The following is a 22857-nucleotide window of genomic DNA, read 5'->3' as shown; positions in this document are numbered from 1 at the left end:
CTCAGCCAAAACCTTTCTTAACATACTCTTGCTAACACATTCTATCATCCATTACAATTTATTCAAAACTATAAAATCGAAAGAGAAACGTATTAAATATGAATGAAACCAACCAAAACTATTTCCAATAGAAGATAAAGTATTCAAAAGAGCCTTGTTAGTATTTTCCAACCTAGAGTAACCTTGCTCACTGGGTAATCATCTGCAAAACATTTTAGTATCTACAAGGTGTGCTTGCATTCCCGTTGCTGAACGTGAATTCAATGTGAGGAAGATTCACATTCAACATGCATTAGGAAGCTTAATTTATGTAAAACAAGCACACCGTACAAGATGCACATTGTATAATGGTTTGAAACTCCAAAAAATCCAGTTAGTCATGTGATCAACCCCGAAGTCACTGGTGTGATCACAACATAAAATGGGGTCTCGAATTTTCCACAGGTTCCCACTCATAAAATACTGACACTTAGATGATGAATCTTGAAGTAATACATCTCACAATCTATTGTAGCTCGTACGATGAAAAACTGAAACCTGATCTTCCATCGTTCGTGGATTTCAACTCAAGCTTCTGGTAAGGGCTGCAAAGGGTCCGTGAGTTTCATGTCAAAAACCATCTAAAGATACAATAAAAAAAATGAAGTGATAAAAAATTGTAATTGATATTTGATAGACACATGTATAAGGCTAACAAGTTTGTTTAAGTTCAGGTTGAAAAACTGGGAAGAGAGGCGCACCTGCTGTTGGGATCATAATAGAATCCACTGATAGAGCCATCACTGCAAGAGAAACAAATATAGTAAAATCCAGCTATAGTTAATCCACAGTCAGTTCCAACGTTCACAAAGTACTGCTCCTTCCATCTCTGCAACAAATAATTTAGTGTGCAATATGTAAAGGTTCTCATTTCAGATAAATAACTTTTTCAACATTATCATGTTCTGTTGGTGAAAATCAATCTACCATGAATATGTAAGGGTAGTTGCTCAGGTCCAAAGACTTGCCACCATCAGCCTCCACTTGACCCTGGAAAGTCAAAGTGCATCAGAAAAAGTGCATGTGATGCATCTTAGACGTTTTCCAAAACCTAAATTGTTACCAGTAAGGGAGAAAACGATGGAAATTTAGACCAGTGTCTTATATCATCCTCCGGTCTGAGAAAAATGGAACAGAAAAAAAAAGAAGAAACAAACATAAGTTAACCAAAACAGAGTATATGTCCACACTAATGCATGGACATCAACAGTATTGTCGAAATTAAGCTCCATGCGTGATTTAAGAGTCGATTGCACAATAACATACGTTGCCTCCCATTTGCCAGTGAAGAAAGTATAATTCTTTGTGTCAACAATCTCCCCTTCCCAAAATGTTACTACCTGATATAAATCATTAAAAGATAAAGTGAATACCAGGTGATTTTTCTTTCTTTCTAAAAAATTGCTTGTAAGAAAAGACAACATGGATATATAATGAAAAAGCTGAAAAGTGAAAAATTGGTTGATTTACATAAGATAGACACCATTCAAGAGTATTTTAGAAAAGGAAAACGTATATAGCTAAAGTATTCTTGATGAGGACATTGATGAGGAAGAAGTCAATCAAAGAGGAGTAACTACAAGAGCTAGAGCTAAAGTTAACGAGAAGAAGGAAAGATCACAAGAGATACGACAAATACAAAGAACCCCTAGAGAGCTTAGTATGAGCTCATGAAACCTAGTTACATGACTACAATTGGAAATTCTCCTTTGTCTTCTAAAAATGTGACATTCAATTTTTAGTATTTTTGTAAAAAGCATATTGTTTGGTTCTAAGTATTAGCATAGTTATCTTAGGGTAAGAGAGTATTGATAGGAATAACTCATTTAGAGTGTTTGGTTGCAAACATAGCATAGCTTAGCAATCAAACACAAGTAGTTTCTCATGTAGACCACATATTACACCTAAACTCATGGCGTCTCGTATTATAAAAGGAGGCTTACACCTTTGTACAATCTATTTATACATTATGTGGAAATATAGAGCATTTTGGAGAGGTTACAAGTCTATTTCTTTCAAATCTTATCTTGATTTATTTTTTATATTCAAGTGGTGATTCTCCATTGCACTTATCTTAAAACTCGTTTCAAATTGTGTGTTCTTCATTTCATCTTTTACATTTTCTCTCTTTAGTTCCTTATTATTTTGTTTCATTTCCACAAGATTTAACCATCATATCCATGGGTTTCTTTTATCAAATGGCCAAAACATGTGTTGTTCTAAAATGGGTATGAAACTCATTTCTTGATCCACATATTTTGTTAGAATTTCTATATTGACTATGGTCAAATATATAGTATATTTAAGTCTAAGTCAACCTCACAAAATGATGGGATCAAGAAGGAAGTATTGTGCCGGAAGAAAGGATAGTCCAAGAGGAAACCCAAAAGCCAAAAGATCATATTTAGGAAAAGGGAGTGTTGAGCTGGCAAAATTAGTTATTCAGAGACAGTAGAATCCCATTACTTAAGCAGCATGAGACTGTGAGGGAAGGAGGGTTGTTATGGTGAGACCAAGTAGCTTTCATGCTTCTCTGTAAGGATTTATTGCTCTAGGGTATTAGAAAGGTCTATCCTTTCTAGTCCATATTTTGTTTCCCTCTTTCCGTGATAAAAAAATACATCCCCCATTTCTATTCCATCTCTGCATTTTTTTTTTCTATCCCTATTTTCTTTTGTGTTTACAATATGCATCAAAAAACTAACTTATAAGATGAGCCTTGCACCCACCTATGTACTATATATTTGATCATATCTCTAATCAATGTGAGATCTCCAACAACACTATGTGAAGACTGGGCAAAGCAAGCGGTGGAATAGATAAGGTTGGGAGGCGGCTAGGGTGCTGATAGCAAATCGCAAAAGAGGCCCAACAAACCTCACTGGAATATGCTTTGATACCATCTTAGAAAGTGGACTTTAAGCCTCACTTTAACCTTACAAAACCAACATTTTAGTTGAGGTTTGTACTTGTATACTATAATTGGGTCATATCTCTAGTTAATGTGAGATCTTCAACATATTTCATTTTATTCTTGGTTCCTTGTTTTGTAAACAGAATCATATACTTGCACTTCTATCCATTATCTTGTGTTCTTGGATAGTTTCAAAATAAGTATGAAATCATTTTCATACGGCACGAGTTGCTTGGATTGCTCTTGAGATTTCTATGATCCGATTGGTTGAATCTCATCCTTGGATGATTCTAAGAAAACCTATATGAAGAGAAATATTTCACTATTTGGTTGACCTTGTTTCAAGGCCCATTTATGGGTTTCAATCAAGTCTTGATTTAAAATTGCATCGAAGCTAAACATGATATACACATAAGGGATAGAAACACAAACTAATTTCTGACAGGATCACGACTGCAGCAATATAAAATGTGAAGAACAGTCATTAGTAAAGGAAAATAATAAATAAATACTGTGTAAAACAACTATGGCAAATTGTCAGGAAACAACTTTATTGTTTAACAAAAAAAAACACACTATATTCCACTGAACGGAAGCTGAACAAGTATCATTCATGCATTTATGTGAACTGATTGTTAGGTAAAAATAAAACAGATTGGTTATTCTGATAAAGAAAATGAATTACAGATAAATATTGCCCTAAATCTATAAATCCATTCACAACAAAACAGTGATTAACGTTTAACACAATGGATAGTTCAAATTAAGCTACCAAAATTTAAAACTTGCATATTTTCAAAAAGGAGAAAAATGGTTGTTTTTTGTTTCACTTTTAAGAGAGACAGTAAAGAAATTGCTTACTGGTGTATCTGCCATAGGAACATTAAGGGCTTCCATGGTGCCACACAAATACCCATGCTCTAGGTCACATCCTTGTATACGGACATTTACTCTCCATGCTTCATCCTTTTGTACACTTGAAACATTCTGAGTGCCAGAAAAGGCCTGTAAATACAAACACCTTGAGTATATGCTATAACTTTGATGTCTGAACTTACAGTAAGGTATACTGGCTGAAAGACAGAGATTTGAAAACTAATTGAGTTGAAAGTTGAAGTTGTGTTCCCTATGACTATGAAGTGTGGGAGCAACAACCATCAAAGTGTACACATAGATACAGACTATGAAGACCACAATGCAGTTTTGCAGACCATGAAACTATTCACTAAATTCCTTTTGTTCCAGTCACGGACAGTAAATGTTCTTTTATAGAGTTGGTTTGAGATACATTAAGAAAATGTTTCTTTATATAACTGCAAAAAGGTTAATGAAGTACAATACCGCATAACACATTTTCTTCTTCTATATTTTGAGTTTATAACAATTTGGGTATGAGAATAAAAATTATATGATCTTTTTCATTTATGCACATGCGGAGTCCTTACCGAATAAATTCAGATAGGTAGAATAACCAAATGCACAAACAAACATCTACCATTACCATTGACATTCAATTCAAGTTCAACCATCTGGTATCGTAGTTGCTGCATTCAAATTAACTCTCTGATTAGCACCAAATTAGCACCAACACCCAAATGATTATTCCAACAAATAAATCTTCATCTTAGTCTCCAAATATTTCATGTTCTCCCAGACAAAGAGTCACAATTTCCAAATCCCAAACCTCAGCACTGTTTTTCAACCAATTTTTTTAAAGGAAAGTACGAATACCTGTCCGACGCCTAGGAGACTACAAGATTGACTTGAACTCCTTCCCGAATTTGTACCTAACACAACACGATCAAACAAAAACTGAAATCACATCGTCAACATCATCATCAGCCGCAACAACCAAAACAATAATAATATAACAAGAACATTTTTTGTCCCCAAAATCACATAACAAAAAAACAGATTGCAGATATGAAAATCTGTGGTTATTGTGTTACCTGAGACCTGAGAAGGCGCGGTGTTCTCCAGTACTCTGACGGGCATGTTTGTTGGATGCAGAAATGGCTGAGTGTGCAAATGAGATCAACTTTCTTTCTTTTTTTTTCATCTGAAATGAAGTAAGAAAATGTTAGGCCCATGTCAATATTGAATTGTGTTTGGGATCGTTTGATTTTAAAAAAATATATTATTTTTTTAATTTATTTAAAAAATAGAAAATTATTATGAATATAGTTTAAAACATAAACAATATACATCTTTATTTCAAAAGAAGATAGATGTGACGTTTATTTGAAGAGAGATAATATAACTTTTTCTAGAAAAGTTATCAGAATAAAATATTAATTTTTAGTAAATATTAATTATACGAATTATTTTACATATAAATTATTTTTGAAAAATTAAAAATTTACAGTGATGTAATTTTAAAAAAATAAATTAATTAAATTAATTAAAAAATATTATAATCTATTTATTATTTTAACAATAGTCTACCTATACTGCTCTTCTAATTAAAGGTTAACTTATGATAGAAGTTATAATTTATAATAATAATCTATATAATTAGCAAAGACAATTTAATTTGTTTAGTGTACACAATTGTTTTTAATTTTATCTTTTTAATAATTAATTTAATATAAATAAAACTTTTTTAATTTTATTATTTTAATATAAATAATTACTCGTAACAAAAAAATTGTATAGAATAAAATAATATTATCTATCTATAACAATATATAAAGGAGGTTCCCCTTTTTGTGTCCACTTTTCAAAATACCGATTTTACCCCTTTAAATATAATAATTTATTAAATTTTTAAAAATTGACCGTTACTTTTACAAACTTTTATAAAATCAGATGTTTCTATTTCTTCTTCTTTATTTATCAACAGTTATTCTTTTATCTGTTTTGATATATTTCACTTTATTTTTAGTAAATATAATTTTAATATATATATATATATATATATTAACTTAATAACATTATAATATTATCACATATTAATATAATATTACGCATATTTAAAAAATGTATACACACAGGCACGCTAGTAATAAAATTATAAAAATAATTTTTTTGTTATTTTTTTTACAAAAGAAAATTATAATATATTAATATTTTTTATTTTAATAATTAAAAATCATGTTACAATTAAATAAAAAGTATTTATAGTAAAAATAAAGTGATCACATGCACATACATTTCCAATAATAATAATAATAATAATAATAATAATAATTGTTGGCAAAAGCAGAAGACAAGGTAAAGTTAAACAAAAATTTTGTCTTTTCACTGTGAACTCAGATTTCAATTGACTTTAAATAGAACTCTTTTTACACTTGTAAAATTTACCTTTTTTAGAACTAGAGTTCTAGTGTTGTGATTGGAAAGGGTTTCTGAGTGTTCTTAAAAGAGCTTTGAAAAAACTAGTGTGAGTGGAGAGATAACTTTTCCTAAAGGGGTTATTGGGAGATTGGGTGTTGTTGTTGTTACTAGGAAAGTTGGTCAGGTTCTTTGTGTGATTCAGAGGAAATATTCTTTCATCTCTTGTGTCTTCAAGAGATGTGTTTTCTTTTCCTTAATCTTTTAATTTGATTATACTTTGATCTTTATAATGATTAAGCTAATGTCTTTGTTTAAAGAGATTACAAACTAGACATAGAATCTTTTGATATGAATTAGTATAAACATATGTGTTGAATTCTCTTTCATATCTCTTTAATTTATTTGTTCTTATATTAAAGGAGTTGACACTTTATTAGTAAACTAATTCACCCCTTCTTAATTTTTGTCTATACACAAATTATTATGTTGTACTTTTACAACAATGACAACAACAACAACAACAACAACAATAATAATAATAATAATAATAATAATAATAATAATAATAAAATATTAATTATCAAATTTTTCCACAACATAGTATTTATACTTATATTTATATACATATGAAATCTTTGTTACTAATAGTAGTTACATTACACTAATATGAAATCTTTGTTGCTAATAGTAGTTACATTACACTAAGGGTGTGTTCTTTTTTATTGATTTTTTTTGTTTGAAGTGATTAGAAAAGATAGATTTAGAGGATTTTATGTGTTCCTTTGAATGAACTTGGTAGAAAGGAACAAAGTTGATTTGCGGGTTACGACCTTTATTCCATCCCACCACTTTAGAATCCCTATGGTGTAACTTGTTTTTCATGCGCCCAAATTAATTTTATTTTTTGCTTTTGTTGTGCGTGAAGGAGGCCATAAGTGTGAGTTTGCATTTGCATGATTGGTGGTGCTATGCATAGGGTTTATAATAATAATAAATAATAATCCTTATAATAATATATATTATATATATAATAATTATAATAATAATATATCAATTTTTATCTTAAGGAAAAAATAGCAATTTTATATTTTAATCTATTAAAACATTTTTATTTATTTATCATATCAATCAAATCACTCACAAACTCTTACAAATTTCACCCACAAATTTACTCATTTTCACCTCCAAATCATTTAAAAGAAACAACACAAATTTTACTTCTAAATCCACTTAAATTCATCTACTCACTCTCCCTCAAATTCATCCTCTCAAACGAACACACCATAAGGATTGAACTCAATTAATATCATAAAACTAATTGATTTTATCAAAATTGTATAAGTGGATTGGATTTAACATTTAATTATGGTAAATTACAAATCACAATTTATAAAGTTGAAAGCAAATATAGTTAGAAGATTTTAACAGAAGAAATATGCTAGACAATTTTTTTAAAGCATCAATTCAACCCCCTTCTTGATGCCATTTGTCTAACAAGTGGTATAAGAGCTTGGTGTGATAAGTTGTTTCACTATTTCTTTTAAGATGTCTTTCCAGAATTAGATGTACAAGGAATAAGCTTCAATCAATATGCCACCTCTCTTTGAAGGTGATAACTACTCCTTTTGGAAGCGAGAATGGAATTTTTTCTACAAACCCTAGATTTTGGATTTTGGGATGTAGTAGTAAATGGGCATATAGTATATGTTGTAATATGATGTAAACCCTAGACGAAAACAAATGAGCATAATATGATGTAAGAGCTCGAAACGCTATAGTATATGTTATTACTTTTAACAAATTTTATAGGATATCAAGAAGTAAGTCAACGAAGGAGATGTGGGAGACGCTTGAAGTAACACACGAAGGAATGGACGAAGTAAAGAGAGCTCGAAAGAACACACTTGTCAAAGAATATGAATTACTTCAAATGAAGCAGAATGAAAGCATCAGTGATTTTCAAACTCGATTCACACACATAGTCAATCATCTGGATACACTTGGAAAAAGCTTCATAAATAAAGAGTTAAACACGAAGATTCTCAAGTAAATAGATAGAAATTGGCAACCAAAGGTCACGACAATTTCATAATCAAAGGACCTCAGAAAGATGAATGTAGCAACATTGTTCGGGAAGTTAAGAGAACATGAGATGGAGCTACAAAGACTGAAAAATGGTGAACAAGTAACCATCAAGACCATTGCATTAAAAGCAGAAAAATCACGTGAAGAAAAGGACAATAATGAAGATGAGTCTTCTGACACTAACATTTCCTTACTTGTAAAACACTTTTCTCGTTTTATGAAGAATAAGAAAAAAGGATAAGAGAAGAAATGGAACGACAAAAATCCTACATCAAGATACAAATGCTATGGACGTGGAAAGATAGGACATGTAAAGACTGATTGTCCAGTAGCAAAGAAAGAAGATAAAAGCAAGGAGAAAAAGAAAGACAAGGAGTTTGTAACATCCCGTCTGGATATTACGGTTTTACATAAAATAAAATAGAAATAATACGTCAGCATCATTTATTAAATCTCATTTCCCAAAACGCGGGAAATTTAAAACTTCATTACATAGTCAAATAAACTAAATCCAAATCATAAACTTGATTAAATCATAAGTATCGCAAAGTGTTTACAAAATTATTCCAAATCATAAAACAATAAAACTCTAAGAAAACTCTTTAGCCTAGTCTAGCCTCGCTCCGACTCTATGCCTCACCAGATCCACCAGCAATATCATCTGCTCACGTGTACCGCGCACACGATCATTGCCAAACACAAGTAGATAGGGTGAGTTAATAATAAAAACATCAATTATATAAATAAAGCATTTATATGCCAATACAAATATACCAAAGGAATTCCCTCCTTTAATTTCAAGCCACATGACCGCTACCGTGTTAATCGTGTTCTACGTCTTCCAGTGAGTACCTCAAGATGTCTTGCTGCCATACCTATCGGCCACAACCGATAGAGCACGTGTGGGAAACCATTGCTACGGATCATACACCGTAACGCCAGGTGGAGTTCCCAAATACGAACATAGTTCACAACGTCCCAAGACTACCAAACTCGTCAGCTAACTACTGAGGAGGGGCAATCTATCTAGATCCATTTGTACTGGCCATAACCAACACACTCACACCGGTAACACTCGCCAACCTGAGCTCAACTCAAGGGTTCCTCGTGTTCATCCGCCATCCCGAGCTCAACTCGAGGGATGCCATTCCGAGCTCAATTTGAGGAATGCCACGTGCTTAACCCCTATCCTGAGCTCAACTCAAGGGATACGTTCTGAGCTCAACTCAAGGAACACCAGCAACCCACCTTTGAAGCATCATTATAGCCTTGTAGATCACGCACATCCATAGTGAAACATCAATACTGCTGTAGTAGAATCGTCTGGCGGGGGACACGTACCGCTAGGCGCTGCCGCTTCCAAACCACCTGACGAGGGACACGTGCCGCTAGGCGCCAAGCGCCTTTGATTCTACTGTTTTAGCAAGTATCGCCTGGTGGGACAACCCTTACCGCCAAGCGTCACACACTTCAATACTCTACTGGTTTTGTAGTTATTGCCTGGCGGTCAAACACCACCGCCAGGCGCTACATCAGTACTTACGCAGTACTGGTTTTTAAGCACCCAAAACAAGGTAAAAATCAATCCTATTGTTATGAATAAGCATATACACAATCAAGAATATAGGCTTCCAGAAATTAACATGACTCACATGCTTAATCTCAACTTAGATGGCTTCATCATACGCGTACACAAGTATCACCATATATCATATGCATCAATGCAATTAATATTGACACATGCCTTCACCGATAACCAATTCTCCACATGTGACTAACTCAAAGGAACATTCAAATTGATAGAGAATTACCACATAACCCAATCATGCTTCATTAGAAGTTACTAAGAATTATCAAAATGTTATTCATGTATTTCAAAGACTCCAAAATCAGCAATATTGAGTAATGTATATCTCTAGCTACTGTACTCCAAATCAAATGTCCACCGTTCAAAGTCAAGAACTACATGTTATGGACCACCTGTCAAAATTTCACCTAAATCAGACGGTTAACGAACCAAGAAATATAGTTGTACGAAAATTGTGCAAACTAGAAAAATGGTGACGCCTAGCGCCTAGAAGTGAGGAAGGTGGCGCCTAGCGGACTAAACTACTGCCCAGCGGTTCCTGTTGCGCGAAAATTACGAAAAACAACATTTTTCATGAACAGAACACCACACACATCTCTGGTATGGCGCCTGGCGGCCAATTGGGTGCCACTAGCCGATTCATGCACCTGCGAACCTTACCCCCTTTACAATAACTCTGATTTCCATCAATTAAAGACTCCATAGGATACGATCCCAATTATTAGGATTACGGTTCATCCCTAACACTTCCCATTCACTAATTCATTCACATTTTCCCCTTAGATTGCTGCCACTATAGAAATTCCCAATTCATCAACCCTAAGACAATATTCCTACTGTTTCATCCAATTTAGCCATCAATTAAATGAATTTCAATGAAGTTCAACATCATATCACCCCTTAACCATTAAAATTGGCTTTCCCTCCGATTAGAGTCATCCCAAAACACTTAAAATACCAAAATCGAACCAAAATTTGGTTCGCATCGCTTGGCGGGTGTTCATCACCGCTAAGCAGTTCAAGCAAAACCCAAAAACTGGGTTGGTCTGTCACGCGTCGCTTGGCGGGTAAGCTCGTGCCGCTAGGCAATTCCATCTCTGGAACCCCAAAATGCCCATAAAAAGATGAGTCGCCTGGCGGTGGTTCATCACCCGCTAGGCGGTTTCTGGAAAACTCCATAAACACGACAATCATATGAAATAGACAAGAATTATGCATACAATTTGTCATACAATTCATGCATTTAATTAAAACACGTAAAATTAGCATAATCCAGCTCCCCTAATTTATCATACAATTCATGCATTCAATTCCACCTCTATGCTTCACTCACCACACCACATTCTCTCTCTGAATTCTCTCTCAATTTTTCCAGAACAAAGGCAGCCACACTCTCAATTTCTTCTTAATTGGTCACTAAAAGTTGTCTTAATTGGCAATGATGATAGAAAAACGAAAATGGCATTAAGCTAGGTTAATTGCCATTCAAGATCACTTAGTGGCTGTTTTTCCAGCCCTTTAGACTGCCTTCACGTGGTTGCAAGGATTCTCAGCCCTTCTCATCTTTGCTAAAAAATAAGTTTAACAAAAAAAAGTATACTTTGGTTCAACCAAGGTTTGAACCCATAACCATGTCAATGTCAAATCAATGTACAACCAATTCAACCAATTCATGTTTTATGATAATTCATATAATTTTATGATTACATTATCACTCAACATGATCATGCATATTATTAAAAATAATAATAAATCAAATAACACACAATTGGCACACATAGAACTTGAACCCAAGTCCTCTCACACCACTAAGTACTCTCAACCATTTGAGCTTAGTACTTTTCCACGTCATACATGTCAGAATTAAATGTCATAAAGGCTCCCACTACCCGCATTTATTAATTATTTATTTTTTTAATTAATTAATTTTCACGGGTCTTACAAGTTTCAAAAGAATAGACACAAAGCCTACATTGCATGGGAGGATAATGATTCATCTACAACAAGGGAAAGTACTTCGGAGGATAGTGAAGAAGAAGAAGCAAATTTGTGCTTAATGGCAAAAAGTAATGATGAAGCTATTTTGAAGGTAAGTTCTACGAATTCACTTGATGAATACGATGAATTACATAATGCATATCAAGATATTTATGTGAATTTTAATCACTTAATGAAAAAGCATGGTTCTTTAAAACAAAAGTTCCAAGAATTAGAAAATATATTAAGTCATATGAAGAAGGAAAATAATAATTTAAAAAAGGATTTAGACAAGTGCACATTAATTCCAAAAAATAAAGAAGTATTTAAACCTTGTGAAAATTTCTCTCACCTTGAAAATGAAAATTTCAATTTAGAAATAATAAATAAATTTTCAAATTCTTCTAGATATCTTGATTCAATGTTAAGTTCTCAAAGAGTGAATTCTAGCAAAGTTGGACTTGGTTACACTTCCAAGGAAGGTCTAGAAAATCATAAAACCAATTTTTGTAAAAGAATCAAGAAAAATGAATCATCAAGTTGCTTCCAAACAAAATTTTCAAAGAAATATATACCAAGCTTCTCCATATAGGCTTAGTTGTTTCTATTGCATGAAAGTTGGCCACACTTCAAACAAATGTTTTATAAGGCATAAAGGAATATCTAGTGGCATGTATATCTGGATTCCTAAGGGGGTAAAACACAAAAAGGATTTAGATTACGCACTACAACCCTTCCCACATAATCAATTATAAAATCACGTAATCGATTAAGTTTTTTTAACCGCGCACATAATAAATTATGGTATTTACATAATTGATTATGTTACGGTAAATACATTTTAAGTATTTTTTAATTACGTGTTTAAAATAATCGATTATGTAACAATGTAGTTTATATTTTTTACAGTCTTAAAGTTGAGAATGTTGTTTCTACTAAGGACCCAAAACAATAAAAGGGACCTAAATTATTATTTTTATGATGTAGTTGATCACCAAAGATAGGAAATCGATTTGGTTTCTTGATAGTGGATGTTCAAGATACATGACCAGAGATAAATCAAAATTTCAAAGTCTAATCAAGAAAAGTCAAGGTCATGTTACATATGGTGAAAACAACAAAAGGCAAGATACTTGGATTAGGAACAATACAAATTGGTGATGGCTTCAAGATTCAAGATGTACTGCTTGTAGAAGGATTAAAGCATAATCTATTGAGCATAAGTCAACTATGTGACAAAGGACTGAAAGTAACATTTGAATCAAAAGCTTGCAACATTGTCAAAGATAAATCAAATGACACGGTGTTAAAAGGTACACGACTAAATAATATCTACATTATGAATCTTGATATTGCATCTTCTAGAACTATCTCTTGTCTTGTTTCTAAGGATGAAGATCCTTGGTTATGGCACAGGAGAGCTACACACATTCACATGCATCATCTGAATAAACTTATTTCAAAAGAATTAGTGCTTGATCTCCCAAAATTAAATTTTGAAAAAGATAAAACATGTGTTGCATGCCAAAAAGGAAAGCAAAATAAAACCTGTTTCAAAAGTAAGAAAATAATTTCTACCACAAAACCTCTAAAGCTTTTACATATGGACTTATTTGGACCCTCTAGAACAAAAAGTTTAGGTGGTAATTATTATGCATTAGTTATTGTAGATGACTATTCTAGGTTTACTAGGAATTTCTTTTTGCCAACTAAAAGTAATGCCTTCAACTCTTTTAAGAAATTCGCTAAGGCTATCCAAAATGGAAGGATTTAAAAATAATATTTTTAAGAGGTGATCATGGTGGTGAATTTCAAAATGAGCAATTTGAAAATTTTTGTGAAGAATTAGGTAGTACACATAACTTTTCTTCTCTAAGAACACCACAATAAAATGGAGTTGTTGAGGGGAAAAATAGGTCACTAGAAGAACTAGCTAGAACAATGTTAAATGAAAACAATCTTCCAAAAATATTTTTGGGTCGATGCAGTTTCAACTGATTGTTATGTGTTAAATAGGATTTTAATTAGAACCATTTTGAAACTCACTCCCTATGAAATTTTCAAAGGTAGAAAACCAAATATTTCTCATTTTAAAGTTTTTGGTTGAAAATGTTATGTTTTAAACAATGGAAAGGATAACCTTGGGAAATTTGATTCAAAAGCAGATGAAGCGATATTTTTAGGCTATTCTTTAAGTATTAAATCATATAGAGTATTTAATAGGAGAATATTGCATGTAGAAGAATCTATTCATGTAATGTTTGATGAATTTTGGACCTTAAGGAAAATCCTCTTGAGTCGAGACAAAAAACCATAGATATAGAAGAAGAAGAAGAAGAAGAAGAAGAAGAGGTTGCAATGGAAAAAGATCAACCATAGGAGGAAAGTGTGAAGGACCTAAGAAGAAGTCTACAAGATTTGACCATCAATGAACAACAAGATGTTAAAGATCTACCTAGAGAATGGTGAACACTGAGAGGACTCTCACTAGACAACGTTATTGGAAATATAGATCAAAGAGTCACAACTAGTAGCAGAATGAACAACTTCTGTATGAATGTAGCCTTTGTTTCACAAGGAGAACCAAAGAACATTGATGAAGCCTTACAGATTGAATATCGGATTCAGGCAATGCAAGAAGAATTGAATCAATTTAAATGAAATGAAGTATGGGATCTAGTACCAAGAAATAATTCAATGCAAGTAATTGGAGCAAAATGGGTGCACAAAAATAAGCTAGATGAACATGTAAACAAAACAAAGAATAAGGCACGATTGGGTAGAAAAAGGATATAGTCAAGAAGAAGGAATTGATTATGATGAAACATATGCCATAGTTGCAAGATTGGAAGCCATTAGGATTCTACTAGCTTATGCATCTATTATAAAATTCAAACTATATCAAATGGATGTAAATAATGCTTTTTTAAATGGATACATCAAAGAAGAGGTCTACGTGTGTCAACCTCCTGGTTTTGAGGACTACAAATATCCAAATAATGTCTACAAACTAAAGAAAGCATTTCATAGACTAAATTAAGCACTCAGATCATGGTATGAAAGAATAAGCAACTTCCTAATAAGTCATGACTACAGACGAGGTAAAGTAGATCCAAATTTATTTATTAAAGAATGTAAAAAAATATTATTGTAGTTCAAATTTTTGTTGATGATATTATATTTGGTTGAACTAACAATGATCTTTGTCAAGAGTTTGCTAAGATTATGCAGGGTGAGTTTGAGATGTCCATGGTAAACTAACATGCTTCCTAGGATTACAAATAAATTAAAGCACCATAGCCACCTTCATCTCACAAACCAAATATTGCACGTAACTGCTAAAGAAATTTGAATTAGAAAATGCAAAGGAAGCAGCTACTTCTATGGCAACATCTTGCTACTTAGATCAAGATGAACAAGGTAAAATGATTGACCAAACCAAATACAAAGGTATGATCGATTCCCTGCTTTATCTTACAACAAGTAGAGTAGACATGATGCATTGTGTGTGTGTGTGTGCTAGATTTTAGGCAAACCCTAAGAAATCACACCTAGTTGTTGTAAAGAGGATAATTAAGTATTTGAAAGGAACTAAATCCTTTAGCCTGTGGTACCCCTCAGGAGCTTCACCTAGCCTTATAGGATATTCAAATTCAGATTATGAAGGATGTAAACTGTCAGGAAAAGTACAAGTGGAAGGTGTCATCTACTTGGTTGTTCACTTGTCTCGGCATTCCAAGAAACAAGCTTGTGTTGCTTTATCTACAACTGAAGCTGAATATATAGCAGCTGGTAGTTGTTGTGTCCAAATTTTGTGTATGAAGCATAAATTAGAAGATTATAATATTTTTCTAGATCATATCCCTTTAAAATGTGATAGTACTAGTGCAATCAATTTCACTACGAACCCAATCATGTATTCTAGGACTAAACATATAGAGGTTAGACATCACTTTATTAAAGATCATATTATAAAAAGAGACTACATAATTGAATTCATAGATACCAATCATCAATTAGCAAATATTTTCACCAAACCTTTTTACCAAGGGAAAGGTATTATCATCTCAGAATGGCATTGGGTATCTTAGATGGTAACTCCTTAAATTAATATGTTTTTATGTGTTGTGATAGTCACTTAATCTCTTTATGGTCTGTAACTAAATGACATGATTTAAATATGATTTGTGATGATTGAGGAATTAATTCTGAAGCATGATTTGATAAATGTTTAAATGTGTCTCTTATGAATTATACTCCTTTTCAAATGTTAATCAATAAAAAGGGAGAGTGACTCTATATGTTTGTTTTGAATATGTGTTGGATGATTATATGTGTTGAATGTTTACATTGTGCTCACAAATAGGGGGAGCAATATATGTTCTTGTAATAAGGGGAGCTTAATGTGTTTGAATTAATCCATGCGATATAAATTCTTTAATGAATGATATGATTATTCAACACTAACCCAATTTGAGAAAGAGAAAAAAGAACACACTACTATTGAGTGGAAGCACAACAATATTGATTAAGTTTTTTCCTCTAGTATTCAAGTTAGTTGAGAAAATTCACTTGTGAAAGAAGTTGACTGCTGAGCATTCTGTCTTGGTATACTTACTTTCCAAGTGACAGTGTCCATTTTTTTTATTATAATTTTCATCCTTGGTTTTGTAGAGAGGAGGTGTTTCATCCCTTGTGTGATTCAAGGGAGGTGTTGTCATATCTTGAAAGGGCTCAAGAGAGGTGTTTATCAGTCTTTAGAATTTTTCTTTTGCATGTTTACTAGGTCATTGTGGTTGTAATTGAAATACTTTAAAGATAGTGAATTTGGAGTGTCGTTCTCACATTATCAGTCTTTAGAATTTTTCTTTTTCCTATATGTTGTATGAGTTAAATGTTACATACATGTTTTGTATTCTGTTTGTCCTTGTTATGCTGCATCTTTGTCTGAACTAATATTTTTGGTATTGGTACTAAATATGTTTCATCGTTTGTGTAACATCCTAGTCAGGTATTACTAATTTAAATAAAATAAAATAATAAGTAATAATAAAACTACAATTAATAAAACTACAATTAATAAAATCTCTTTTCCAAAAACGCGGGAAAATTCAAAATTTATTTCATGCGCCAAAATTCAAAATTACATTAAATCCACACAGGTTCGAAGTCTCCAATTCATAAAACATAGTAATAGAAATACAAAGAAAGATAGTAATAAAATAGTCTATATAAGATCCCCATACTAGTCTTGCTCCAGCACTAAGCATCACCAGAACCACCTAAAACATCATCTGCTCATGTGTAACAAGTTACACGATCATCGCCAAACACAAGGAGATAGGGTAAGCTCAAATAAAAGTAAAAGAAACAATGCAATGAGTCTAAAAAAACCCTCCTATTAATTTTAAACCCATGATCCTTCTGAGAACTACCATTCTCAGACACTTGGAATCACCGCCACCACCGCACGCATCCCGATTCTACACACTTTGATGATATTCATAAGATGAATTTTGTTGCCACAATCTCCAACTCATGGTTCCACCATCTATTGGCCACCACCTGTAGATAACACGCTGGAATTATCCAATTACGGACTAGAATCTGTAACACCAGGTAGAGCTCCCGAATATGGACCACAATTTTATTCATCACAAGACTACTACATTCACGACTCCAACCGCGAAGAGCAATCAAGTGAACCATCTGTACTAGCCACAACTAGCACGCTCACACTAGAATTCCAACACCATCAGGCTCTAATCTAGAATGGCCACGTGTTTAACTCCTCATTACAAGCTATAACTCGTAAATGGGCCTCAACAAGTCATCTCCTCAAGGCTTTCATCTAAAGCGGTGTAAAAGTCCTCCAACGTAACCCCACTCTGCATGCAGAAATGCTTGGCGCAACTCAAGCGTCGCCAAGCGAAACCTCACTCTAAACCGCCTGGCGGGCTCTACATGCCGCCAAGCACCACGCGTTCCAATGGCCACTAACTTGGCCAGTATCGCCTGGCAGAACCTTAGTCAGGCACTACGCATTCAAGTAGCTTCCCTAGTTTCCCTTATCACCTGGCGGTTCATCCCGTGCCGCCAGGCGCCACACTAGTAGCGTCATTGCTACTTGTTTATGGCACTTTAGAACAAGTTCCAAAGAACCCAAAATACTCCACATGCAATCTACAACACCAAACATGCTTATTTAGTCATAGTATATGACTGAATCACAATCTAACACACTCATATTGAGATAATTCCCTTTTACCTATTTGTTCTCATTCATTCATTAATAATGTTATCCCTACATATGAATTAAACCAAATATCACCCATGTCCATAAAGAACCCGCAATAGAATACCACCTTTCTTCCCGTACATGTCACAATGAACTTACTATCCCAAACAGTGCTTGCAACCTCTAATTCAGCCCAATACTCCCACCGAATATAAGACTAACACTATCACACATGCAACTTTCATGTATTACCCATAACACTACCCTTGGTACAATATTAGTCCCTTACCACATGCATAATTTCACTAAACCCCAAAGTAATTTCCCCTACTCGCGCTCTACCGAGCCAATCACAACACCCATGGTTCCTAGACATTCAATCACATCAAAATTCATGCAATCATACATAAGGATTCAATTCAGGCTCCCCAAACATCATGAAAACCTCCATAAATTATAAAAATGGGGAATCCAGTTCGCATCGCCTAGCGGATAGAATGTGTTGCCTGGTGGGTCTTCAAGGCTGCTAGGTGGTTTCTGGAAAATTTCCTGAGACATGCATAATCCATAAAATTGGCAGAAATTGAGGTTCACACATAATCCATACATCATAGAAACATAAATTTAAAATTAAATACGGACTATAGCTCCCCTAACCTGGTTTCCTTGCTCCAAGAGTGCTCCTAAGCTTCTTCCTTGATGCAAGAGTCTCCCTTTGCCTCTAATACCAATTCACACACCAATTTTTGTGCTCAAAAACTCTCTCCCAACTGTTCAAACGAATCTACTTGCAGCTAGTACACCACTATCCTTCTCCCCCTTATTAGCCTAATTATTTCCCCTTTAATGGTCCAAAAGGAAAATTAATTAAGGGGGAGGTTAATGCTCATTCAATTCCATTACTTGGTGGTTTCTCGAACCTTCTGCCTTTTTTGCATACGGCTAGGGTTTTCCCTAGGGTTTCCTTAGCTTAGCAAAAGTAATAAACGTGAAAATTAAGGGGGAGGTTAATGCTCATTCAATTCCATTACTTGGTTGTTTCTCAACCCTTCTACCTTCGCTATAGACGGCTAGGGTTTTCCCTAGGGTTTCCTTAGCTTAGCAAAAATAGTAAATGTGAAAATAAGCTAATTTTCGCTAGGCAAGGTTTGAATACACAAACACATATTTAATAAGCAAATGCATAACCAACCACTCAATTTGTGCTTCTTTATAATTTATACGCCCATGTACTTTTTACATCTAGTCACATGTTCATATTTCCATACAAAACAGATTAATAAATTAAATAACACTATAATAACATACACAAGACTCGAACCAAAGTCTTCTCCTAATAACTAAGAACTCCCAACCACTTAAGCTAGTATTATTCCTTGTCTTCTCTCTCCGCATTAATTAACTTAGGGATTGTTAACTCACTTTTTCAATCATTTTTTAAGAGTTAAACAAAACCTAAATTATCCCTCTAATGAAGTATGGAGAAGATGACTCAAGATTGAATCCAAGGAAATGGTGTGTGTTAAGTTTTAACTTGGTCATTTATTCTTGCTAAAAAGAAATAAAAGAAAGAAAGGGGGGAAATTAAAATAAAGAAAAAGAAAGAAGATGTAGAATTTATTCAAGTAAAAGCTAAACTAAATGAAAGATGGAAATGGTTAATGCCATGCATGAATGCAAGGCTGTTGTAGGGTATTTAAGGAATGATGAAGAAACAAAAACTAAATGGAATAAGGAGGTGTGTATATGAATGAGCATGTGTGTGCATATTGGTTGTGATCAAATCTATGAAGAATTGGAGCAAAAGATTTCTAAACTGTGCAAGATATGCATGAATACTCTATGCCTAAATGGAAAATATGAGATGGGATTTAAATGGGAATTGATGAAATGAATATAAAAGGGGATGAAAGTGAAAGATGCAATGCCAATTTTATGAGAATATGTGTGAAATGATTATGGCAATAACAATTCAATGGTTGTAGCCATTTACTCAGCCAAACGGAAGGGGCAGAGTGCTAGTTAATTTGATTGAAACATGCAGCAGAAATTGATCTGTGACAATAGAAAAAAGTGGTTTGTAACATTGATAATCAGAGTGTTTGCAGGTGTGATATGGAAATGCATGAAAGGTTTATGAAAATGCAAGTTGTGTGTGAATATGTTATGGCAGCAACAAATCAGTGATTGCAAGGAATTTCTACACAAATGGATGCAAATTTAACAGCGGATTTTTGGATTGTGGTAACAAATTCCTGATCTGTGACAACAACAATTCATATGGCAGTAGCAGAATTATTGACCAGAAGGCATCATACTAAATTGAGGCATAGTGATAAAAGGTGGATGCATAGATGCTCTTGACTTAGACAAGAAAAATGCATAACTATAACGCCGCAGAAATGCAAATGCAAGATGTAGTGGAATATGAATACAGAAGCAGATTTGATATGGAATGAAACCACTTGGCAGTAGTGAATTTCTCAATAGAATTGATGGAATGCAGTGATGCAAATGCCAAATGTAGTTGTAAAATACATGAATGCAGAACAATGTATTTAACCATGGAAATAAGCATGAAAGGAAATAATAGAAGACATATTCAAAATTTGAACATTCACAATGCTAACAGAATCGTAAGAACGTAAATTAAATCATCAAAAGTGGTATACTGGAATGAATATTCAACAAACCAAACTGCAATAAACGAGATTCTCAAAATTTCAACATCCTCAACTGATAATAAAAACATAAACGAAGAATTGGAACAGAAACGGAAACCACAATGAACTGAATCAAAGAAGAAAGATGCACAAAAGGGATTATTCAAGATTAAGATCAAGGTGACTTTGTACTCATGATCAATAACTTTCGCAACCCTTCTGCTGCACTATAGGAACAACCTTAGCTCCTAGGCTACTTTGCGCTCTAGAAACTTCAGGCACCTTCCTTCCCCTACTCCAAACTCATTTTGCAACTTCCACTTCAGCCCTTACATATGGCCCTTCTTGCATTCTCTTTCTATTCCTCTGAACCTGTTCGTTTCTCCCCCTTTCTTTCACCTCTACGATCCCCTCCTTTTCTTTGTGAATGGATTCCCCCTTTTTCTTTCTTGCAAAATGGTGCGTTCAAATTTCTCCACGGCTTGTCCAGTCAGGAACTTTTCTGCAATGACACAAAGTTACCAAAAGGGTATAAATCTGACGTAGTAAAAATTGAAGGGCATCCTGGAAAAACTAAATTATTTTACTAAAATAACCTTTTTATCAAATTTTTATGAATAACCATATTTTTCTAAATACTTAATAAAAACTAATCAATTAAAGACAAACTAAAATTTATTTAAACTAAAAAAAATTAGAAAGAAAAAAGTAACATAAAATGGAGCGTTATCACACCCCCTAATTTAGAACATTACCCTCCTAAGCAAGGGAAAACAAAACAAAACAAAAACAAACACAAAGATTGTGTTCCTGTAGAGAACAAACAAGATAAGTTAGGCACAAGCGTCACCTCACCCACGTAGTCCGCTATCTCCTCAGTTGGCTTCTTCCCGGTTGATACATGTCGGCTTGGACCCAGGAGAGGTTACCTGCAGAAGGGACTCCGAAGTTCAAGTAAGTCAAAGCTCTCAAAAGGTCAAATCAGGTGATTAATGGAGTAATGAATGCGTACCTTTAATTACTGGGGTCCACGTGTATTTATAGAGTATTAATCATGTTTGGTTATGTCATGGGTCGGGCCCTGGCTTGGGCTTTAGTTTGGGCTGTAAGTGGGCCTGGGCTGATATAGGTGTCGGTCAAGGGTGATATGTGTTGGTATGTTAGCAAGATCGGCTGGTTGTGGTACACCAGTCCCCCAACCTTTAAGTGTGATGAACAGTGTTAAGGCTAAAGGTGATAAAAGGTTGATGGTAGGTGAAGGGATGTCAGGGGTCAAATCAGGGGGTTTTGGCGCCGTCATTTTTAAGAGTCATGTCTCTTGGAATGATTGTGTCGATTGGTATGAGTTATTATTTTAGCGGGACGGGGTTTTTGCCGTTTGGAATTCTGACCTATAAATGTGGATTTTAAAACGAGTAAGGGTTTACTGGTTCATGTGCAAGAATTTCCTATTCAAAGATCTTGTGTGCGTTTTCTTGTCCGACTAGTTCCCAATTCCAGCCGACATCTTTCCAGAAACACGAGAAAAGGTATGTCTAGTAGTGATAGTGTGTCGTTGTCTACGTCTAGTAGTGAGAGTGTAGAGTCTGGGAGGACTAGAGGTAGACGAGTTGATGAGGAGAGCACTAGTTCCGGAGGTAGGTAGGCAGAATCCCTATGGAAACGATGACGGAGGTCCGAGAAGATCCCCTAGAGGAGTTGGCCGAGAGTAACTGGCCGGCCAAGGGCGGTTATGGGTGGGTGGCTGCCGATGTCCGTAATCAATCATCCTTATTCCGGTGGTCTTGCTTGTTGAACTCTTGGCTAAATTATACACCTGTCATCACAAAGGGTGTAAGCGGGGGTATTGTTTCCCTGGAGAGGGTGAGCGCCATCAACTGTGTGTGTCACGGGCAAGAGGGGGCAACGAAGAAGTTCTTCTACATGTACATGTGTCACTTTTCTCAGCTACATGTGCGATTGCCGCTAGACAATTTCAGCATGGGTGTGTTGCGCGCGTTGGACGTGGCACCTACGCAGTTGCACCCGAACAGTTGGGCGTACATGCAAGCCTTCCGCATTCTGTGTCAATCCCTAT

The 22857-nt window shown here is 34.3% G+C and overlaps 1 protein-coding gene across 2 annotated transcripts; it reads right to left on the bottom strand.

The window, feature by feature from the left end:
• Window positions 1-92: 92 nt before the first annotated feature.
• Window positions 93-5054, bottom strand: LOC114166126 (glucose-induced degradation-like protein). Of its 2 annotated transcripts, none has more exons than XM_085667749.1 (8): window positions 4903-5054; window positions 4685-4765; window positions 3815-3958; window positions 1306-1379; window positions 1103-1157; window positions 967-1029; window positions 741-868; window positions 93-584 (listed from the first exon to the last, which is right to left on the bottom strand). In XM_085667749.1, the coding sequence occupies exons 1-8, from the start codon at window positions 5041-5043 to the stop codon at window positions 506-508; spliced, it is 765 nt and encodes a 254-aa protein (XP_085523875.1). In that variant the 5' UTR covers window positions 5044-5054; the 3' UTR covers window positions 93-505. The 2 variants fall into 2 exon arrangements, with proteins under 2 accessions (XP_085523875.1, XP_027906597.1); XM_028050796.2 differs by having other exon boundaries at window positions 4685-4740.
• Window positions 5055-22857: the final 17803 nt, after the last annotated feature.

The sequence above is a fragment of the Vigna unguiculata genome, chromosome 10 (assembly GCF_037176805.1).
Source record: "Vigna unguiculata cultivar grain cowpea cultivar isolate G323 ecotype 2 chromosome 10, ASM3717680v1, whole genome shotgun sequence".
NCBI classification, from domain to species: domain Eukaryota; kingdom Viridiplantae; phylum Streptophyta; class Magnoliopsida; order Fabales; family Fabaceae; genus Vigna; species Vigna unguiculata.
This window is presented reverse-complemented; position numbering and strand designations above follow the sequence as displayed.

What these genes read in the sequence shown, in the direction of transcription:
- LOC114166126 (XM_085667749.1), bottom strand. Translation starts at nt 5,043, where the DNA reads ATGGGCCTAACATTTTCTTACTTCATTTCAGATGAAAAAAAAAGAAAG. An exon ending in TTCCTATGGCAGATACACCA is followed by an intron (nt 1,380 to 3,814) that starts GTAAGCAATTTC and finishes GATTTATATCAG; the next exon opens with GTAGTAACATTTTGGGAAGG. An exon ending in CATCGTTTTCTCCCTTACTG is followed by an intron (nt 1,030 to 1,102) that starts GTAACAATTTAG and finishes TTGACTTTCCAG; the next exon opens with GGTCAAGTGGAGGCTGATGG.